We start from the raw sequence: 8413 nt of genomic DNA on the forward strand, positions 1-8413 counted from the left end.
CCAGAGCCAGTGCAGAGGAAGGAGTCAAATTCTGGGGAAAGTCAAAGGAAGAGCAGAACTGTCTTCTTTTAGCAGCAGCAAGCTGTTAGGTCAGCTTGGCCCCTCTCAGACTTTGGAGGGATGTTCAATGAATTTCTGTCTGCCCGTTTATCAATTTTTCTTTCCTTGAATGTACAGAATTCACTACTTCAAAATCAGAATGGCTTTTTCAAATTATTCCTTTTTTTGCTAGTATTTGGATGACCTCTATTAATCAAAATATTTAGATATCTGGAAGTGTTTGTAAATTCATGTTGGCAGTGTAAGACCTGCATTTTCCACTTGCCATTTGTCATGTATTTGCAAAGTTGTTTCAGTTATTCAGCTGTGAAGCAGGAAAGAAACCATGGGATTTGAGTGTGTGAATAGCAACACTGGAAGCTACATGACTGATCCAGAAACTGCTGCTGTTCACTTCCAATAACTGTCAAATGGTTTTTGAGTTCTGAATGTATTTGCCAAAAAAATGGGATTGGTCTTTGAGTGACTTGCAAAGCCAACCTTGCATTGCTCTCCAAATCCATTTGGTTTTATAGCATAATGGAACATTATGCCAGTAGCTCTTTTGGGAAGTTTGTTCAGTTTTTTTGGTCAATTTTCAAGTACATTTTATGTGTCTGGATTTTTAATTTATTATTTTGTAATTTTAGCTCCCTGGTCAGCAAGGCTAGAAAAGCTGAGAAGAAAGGATTTTTTTAGAAGCAAAAAGTTGTCAGATTCATATCTGACTTTGATTCATTTCAAGGATGAAATATTTCCAATGTAAAAATGTGAGTAATGTTTAAACCATTTGATACCACTATCCAAATGTGATGCAAACACTAAAACTGCTAGCATTAAAAAGGGCATATATATCAGTATGTTGATGCTTTTGTAGCAGATTGGTAGTGTCAGTAGTGTGGAGTTAGACAGCAACTGAAAACCTGGTAACACACTCAAAAATACCTAGACAGAGTTATGTGTCTGCCTCTGCTTGCATTCACTGCATCTGTGGGCAGCAGATAAATCAGTGTGTAGTTGGCGAACACTCACCTCTTCCAGTCTCCACCGGTTTATCAGCCTTAAGTAGGCACCAGGGTGTCCTGTAAATCTTTAACACAGGAATATACATCAGCTATGTTGTGTAAGCAGTCTGGCCACAGTAGTAGAAGAAAGCTCACACTGTTGTTTTAATCTAATGTCATCTTAGCGTGATTGATATAACTATAAAAGATGTTATGCTGCAAAAAGTTTTGGGGGATTCCTGGAATAACTTCTGTGAAGTGCTAAGTATATTTTTACTTCCAGTTTTACTTCAATACCAAATACTCTGCTGTTGGATATTCAGCATATGCAGAGAAGAGAAAAAAATCTGAATATAACTGTTCATGTCAGTTTGGAAAATGGCTTTCAACTGCCAGTCCATTTCCTTACACCATAATGTGGGCTGTGATATCTGCCTTCTGTGAAATCAATGAAAATGTTAGTTTTCATTAGGAAAACATAATTTTCTTACTGTTCTCCCATGTTTTCTCCCAAAATGATTCCCACAACTTCCCACGTGCAAATAATTCATACTGATGGATTCTTCTACTCAAGCCTTCTCTACTCAAAGGCTCTTCTTTTGCTTTTAGGGGACTTGCAGAAAGAGACATACAGATTTTTATATATATATTTCATTTTCTGTGGAAAAAAACCCCAACTGATAGCTCATAATTCACTCTTAACAGTCCAAATCATATAATAGAAGCAGCAAAGTAGTCAGGCAGTTGGACTAGATGATTGTTGTAGGTCCCTTCCAACTGAACTATTCTATTCTATTCTGAAAGAAAAAGACAGTGTTATTTACTTACCTGTACAAATTACACACATAAAAACAGAGTGAAGTGACCTGCATATATAGTATTGTGGGATGCATCTGTTCCCACTAATGAAATTGTTAAAAGTTAGCATTGAGACAATGTGGTGCTAGGAAATGAAAACTACATCTGTTTCTGGGCTTTTGAAAGGAAAATAAAACTGCAATCTGTCCTGCTTTGCTAGTATGGAATTTGCATTTTGAGATGTGTGATAATATGGTCCCACTTTGTTTCATTACAGACAATTTTATTTTTTCTCTCTACTTCATTTTTCACATATGAGGGTGCAGACATCAATCCTACCTTCCAAGGAAGAATGCTATATAAAAGGTAGAGCTATTCAGATTGACAAACTGAAAAAGAAACATTTTCAGAGTGAAGCTGTTCTCCCACTCGGATTCGGTACGAGGCTGCTCTGTGAAGAAAGAGAGCAGAGTTTCAGAGGTTTAATCAGATTAACAATTTCCCTTGGCACAAAGGCTGCACACACCTATCAGACCTGACAATGTATTTGTCAATTAGTCTGCTGATTTCAAAATATAAGCTGACAGAAGAAATTGTATCCAAAAGCAGCACACAGCAAGTGAGCTTGTAGAGACTTAGAAATCTCTTCTGATATCTGGATATGTATATTCCCAGGAGACTGTAAGAAAGTGGTCGAGATAATGTGTATACTAAACATCCCTCCTGGATTCCTGTGTGCTTTACAGGCTCAGGCTCTTCTCTTGTTTCCTTTTCTGCAACCTACCATAATGACGTTGCCAGAAAGCACCCCACTACAATCTGTGTAATTGCCTTTTTATTAGAGATGTCACACTGAACTGGAGCAAATCCTCCTTGTAATTCTGTTTCATGGATTGGTCCACCATGCTGCCACCTAAGGACTCTACACAGTCATCAGTGGAATGCCACTGCATGACTCCCTTTTCTTGTTCCAGGGAGCTTATCACAGAAGACTGAGAAAAAATATTTTGCAATGGATGGGGTAAGGCAAATGTGAAAGGGGAAGACATAGTCTTCCCTTCAGGTAGGACATTAATCTCCATCTAAAGAGATATCAAGACAGAAGTTAACAAAACAACTTCTATGCCAACACACCAGTACCATGTCCTGGAACCACTTTCCAGTTGGCAGAAGCTTGTTATTAGCCAACCGTTGCTGTGAACAGGGATAATCAGAGGAGAAGAGGAGATACTAATGGTGATTCCGAGTATCATAATGGTAGTACTTACATACTACTTCCAAAGGAGCTTCCAGTAAAGTACTGGAAGTACAGGAACAACAATGATAAACTAGATTCTCTTTAATTAGAGCTGCCCTACCCATGAGGAAATTTCAAACAGATGCATCAACAAAACAATAAAACAGACCATAAATCAACAACTGTGTTAGTGATTTGGAAATGCCTGTCAAGAAACCCAACTTTGTGTGTATGCCAGTACATACATATTCAGCTAAGCAGAAAGAAATAAAACATTGTGGATTTTTGGTGCCAGTCTGTAGGAAGGACAAGTTTGACTTTAACAAGGCTGCTGCAGCTGAAGCTTTGCTCATATGCCCATCAGAGACAATGGCAATGCTCTAGAGGAGCACAGACGTGAGCTCTGAAAAAGGTCATGTAAAGGCTGAAGAAGGACATCCTGAATGTAGCTTTGCTGCCAATCCCACTCTGAGCTTATTGCACTGATAAAGATCGTTCAAACCAAATCAGGTACTTAGACCATCAGAGTAAAAACCACAAAACAGCCTGAACACTGTCAGAACAGCTTGACCCACTGAGTTTTCATACAAGTGGTTTCTGTACAGCTACAAGAAGCAGATCTACCTTGATGATAACCTGGCAGAAAGTAATCAAGCTTTAAGGTCTCTAGACCATATCCTACTGTCCCCAGGGTGTCACAAGGAGTAAAAGGGCATAGCCTGTACAAATCACATACTTGGAAGTCATATTTCTCAACTGTAACTAGCAGGTATCTTTTCCATGGACACAGGATGGCAAAAACATTTTAAATTTACAGCATACAAATGAGGACTCTCAGTCTAATAAGAAACAACAGAATAAAATGCTATCTTACACAGACGTGCTTTGAACACATCATTTATGACTTCCCAGATGTAGAAAAGCCCTGACGCTAGCTAAAATCAGCTGTGTGTTTCCTCTGAGCAGACACCAAAATCTGTCCACCTGGTCCAAAATACCTTACTGAATATCATCAACATACAAAGGTATGCAGAAGCTCAAAATAATCTCCTCAAACCACTTCTACACATGCCATAATATGGTTCGCTTAATAGGCCTTCAGCAAGAGTCTCCTCTCAGGCTTCTAGACACTAAGGAGCCCTTGCCAATTGCCACCAACTACTGCAATCTTCCAGCATGATCAGGATCTCCGGAGACTCTGCCTGAGCCATGGATATATGAGTGATAGCCTATTGCTTACCCCAGTGACAGTACATGCTGTCCTTAGAAAACATGTTGTCCTTACTCTAGCATAATGATCACCTTTATGGGCGAGCTGAAAAGATTACAGAAACTTACAACACCATTAGAGTTTAGGTGTTGGTACAGTTGATGACTCACCAAGTCATTTTCCCTGCAAATTACTGCCCCTCTTAAAGGCATATGTTTGATAGTCAATAAGCACCTTAGTTTCAAGCTATAAATTTGGCTTCCAGAAGTGATTCCCCCATTTTCAGGTCTTCACAAAACCTGAGGGTTATGAGTGCTCAGTCTCTCTGAAAAACTCATGCTTTTTCCCCCAAGGTAACAATTTGTTTAAGTTGTGGCAGGGTAAGGGGTTGGTAAGCATGGCAGGTGGGTGATTGTTGTCACCACTGTCACCACTGATTGAATGGCACTGTAACTTAGTTTATATATTCCTTTATTATAAACTTAAGACATTAATTCCTATAGATTGCAAATTAATCAGGATTTTTCATATTTATACAGACAGTTTGAATGCTATCACAGTATAGGGAACAAAATATCAGTACAATATAATTCAATTTTGTATTTAACATTGCTTACCTAAATTTGTCAGGAAAAGAGCAACCTTTTCATACAGCTGTAACAGAGAAGAAACAGCCTCTTAGATATGTGACAAACTCAAAAATATAGAACTGCTTTCTAAGTAGAGTAACTGCTCTTACATGTTAAATCTGACATCCAGATGGTCTCTGTGATGTTCTGATAACAATGATAATAAAACTATGTAGTAATAATACAATAATGATAAATCAAACAAGGAACAGTAATATTTTTAAAGCTTATACTCAGCTCTTTTCATCTACAATATATGGAGAAAAAAATGGTGTCACTGTCCCTATTTTACATACACAGTGAAAAAGGGTCAGATAACTTTTCCAAAAACACAAAGCAGAACAATAGCACAACTGGGATTTTTGTTTTAGTTACTTATGGAACATTTATCTCACAAAAAAAATCACCCTAGTAAGAGCATGCTCTGGTATGTTGGGTATTTTGGGCTTTTTGGTTTTGTTTGGGATTTTTTTGGTGCTGAAAGGAAAGACACTGGAGAGACAGGGTTGCTTCAGAGAAAGTCTTTAGTAATCCCCATCACCAGACACATTTCTTACTCTGAGTCTGTGACATTGTTCTAAATCCTAAGTGCTACTTTCTGTGCTTAGCAGATACCATGCTCTCAAACTCTCCGGGAGACTGCTAACTTCATAAAGCTTACAAAAACTAACTTAGAGGGTTTTCACAATTAGTATTTAGAAAGGTGTTTCGAACCTGTGAAGTACATCACCACCAACATCAATCTTAGTGTAAATTAATACAACGATTTCCATTTGCTTTAAAGGAGTCTGGAGCCTGTTCCCACAAAATGCTAAATGTCCTTAACTCTCACTGATGCCTACAGGGATACAAAGCTCCTCATGTTTCAGGCTCAAGCACTTACTCATTCCTAAAGTGCATATCAGCAATGTTTCTCTTCATTTGCAGTTATCCTTATAAACTCTTGCTTAAATTGAGTTATGTACAATTTACAGATCAAACTGCCTGCTTAAGAACTGAAGTCATCCTGAATTATCTCATCCATATTAACAACCACTTCTTGCTTAGAACAGCTTTTTGCTGCCTTTAGAGTAAACAGTTTTGTTTCAAGTAATGAAAAAGGTGGCTTCTTCTACATTTAAAAGCATCTCTTAAGGGCAACTGTAAAAGTGCTAAATGTCTGGGTGGTTTATATCCTGATCCCAGCAGGGAGTGTGCTATTTCAGAAATCTACATTGCTCTGCAGAAGGGGGTATCAAAACTGTATTTTGTTGCTATTCCTCCTGGAACAGTAAGACTGTGTCAGAGATTCTGTTAACAATGTTTGGATCTAATTATCTGCTACTGCAGCTTATCACTACTAGTCCCAAGGGGCCTTGTTTAGGATCATATTCTGTTCTGTGTTCATATTTTCTATGGGCGGTATCACTGGAATTAACAGGTTTTACTAACCTAGGTAAAGCTAATGATTGTTCCCAGGTCAGGCTGCATGATTATCTGGGAGACATTATGCTTGAAGGTCATTTCATTTTGTCATGATGGATGTGTCAGTGTATGTACCTAGCTCTCAGAGCATCCACTCTAGAAGTTACTTGTGGTTTAGACCTTTCCCCTGATGCTTAGAGAGGTTGCCAACTTGTATCAGAATCACTGGCGGTTTTCCAGGCTTCCTAGCAGTGAATTCCCTACTGTTACATACATCTTGGTCCATTCTGGTTTTATTACTGTATCTTTGCTTGCTCTCCTGCTACTTTTCTTGAGTCACAGTTTGTAGAGGATTCAACTACCTGAATTGCTCCTGGGGATTTTTTTTTGCCAAAATAAATCCCACTACTGTCCTTCAGTAAACTACATTAATCCATCATGGGAAGTGAGGAATTATGTTCTTAAGTCCTTCTTTTGAAAAGTTCATGCAGTTTCATATTTTGGGGATCTTTTGTTTCCATGAGCTATATCCAGATCTAGGGCTGTGGTGTTTATTGCATGGTAATGAGTATAATGCTTAAGAACTCCATCTTTGCAGTGCTCTATTTATTTGATGTATTTTAGGGAATAAAACAAAGTTTCTCAAAAGGCACCTTCAAGCCATCTTCCATTACTTTAAAAATTTCTCTAAGCTGTAAAACTCTTTGAGAAACAAGTAATTTTGTTTGTGCAGTATTTCTTTGTTGCTGCTTCACTGCATATACAATGACTTATATTGAGAGCTTGGAAATGGATGTTGTACTGACATAGATATATATAGTTTTCTTTTTATTTCTTTAAAGCTTATTGTGTGCTCTAGGTAGATTAAAGAAACCCACCCAAAGCTGCAGGCAACAAACAATAAATCAAAAATAACATAAAAGAAGAGAGTCCTCAGTACAAATTCAGAGGGACTAACAGCTTTCACCTCTTCTTTCTGCCCTTTCTCAGCCTATAGCCCTATCTGAGGGAAAACATGGGAAAGCCAACAGCTTAATAGACTGTCCTAGTCACCAATCCAGTCTTGCCTATGCCAAAAGGAGAAGTGAAGTCCTGCCTCTTGGAATTTCCTGCTATATAAACAAGAGGCTGTTAAAATCAACTTTTAGATGAAATGGAATGCTTGGGTATTGCACAGGAAAGAAAGTAGTCTCCAAGCCAGCACTTGGAAATGTGCAGGCCTGAAATAACGTATTTCCCCTAGGAAGTAACTCAGCATCTCTCTTGGAGCAAAGCCTAACAAGCTTTTTGCAGAAGACACTTGCTACTGAGTGGGTAGAGATACTCCACCCTGGCTCCAGTATCTGGATGGTTTGGAGGTTGATCCCTCCTCTGCCTTAAAATGCATTCTTATAAAGTCAGTTGACAAAAACCTGATAGTAAAAGGCCATACACCTCTTGCCAAGAGCAACTAATAGAAGACACATAGCTATCACAGCAATATACAGAAGTACCTGCATCTCGATGGAAGGATGAAACTCATTCCCCATCTAATCTATGCTATACTTAGTCTTATGGGGGCTGTTACCATATAGAAATTCCCTTTTTGTCTTTGTCCCAAGTCTGGTTCCAAACCAGTTCACAATAACCTGACCTCAGCCAGCCCCCCTACAATGCACCCAGACCAGGTCTCTCGTGTACCCTGGCAAAGGCCATAGGCAGCTCATGGAACAAGTCACGTCTGCTCAAGCCTCGTGAAGTTTTCAGCCCAAGGGAGTTCTCCTGCATACAGACATTATGTCCGTATATGCATATCCTCACTGGTAAACTCCTGCGAAAACTGAAGCTGGAATTACTGACACTAGTATAAATAAGAATTAAGCTTGGCCACTGTGTTTAAAAAATAACATCAAAACACTAATTAAAAAGAAGAATATTAATGAAATGGACTGAAACCTGCAAACAAAGGAAAAAAAGAGGCAGAGGATAAAACAGGAGTACGGACATGTCTCCCTAAAATATTTTTTAGAACATTCAAACATGCTTTACATAATGTTTTGGGTTTGGAATTGTACTTTACATAGTGAATGATGTCCATAAACAATAATGCCAT

The 8413-nt window shown here is 38.5% G+C and overlaps 1 protein-coding gene across 1 annotated transcript in view; it reads right to left on the minus strand.

The window, feature by feature from the left end:
* Positions 1 to 8413, minus strand: part of ANO4 (anoctamin 4) — a 159340-nt gene that overhangs the window by 18906 nt on the left and 132021 nt on the right. The window contains exons 16-18 of the mRNA XM_009321339.1: positions 4906 to 4942; positions 2181 to 2292; positions 1072 to 1129 (exon numbers count right to left, since the gene is read on the minus strand). Of these exons, the coding sequence (XP_009319614.1) occupies positions 1072 to 1129; positions 2181 to 2292; positions 4906 to 4942 (207 nt within the window). The remainder of the gene's footprint in view (positions 1 to 1071; positions 1130 to 2180; positions 2293 to 4905; positions 4943 to 8413) is intronic.

The sequence above is a fragment of the Pygoscelis adeliae genome, unplaced genomic scaffold, assembly GCF_000699105.1.
Source record: "Pygoscelis adeliae isolate BGI_AS28 unplaced genomic scaffold, ASM69910v1 Scaffold232, whole genome shotgun sequence".
Classification (NCBI taxonomy): Eukaryota; Metazoa; Chordata; class Aves; order Sphenisciformes; family Spheniscidae; genus Pygoscelis; species Pygoscelis adeliae.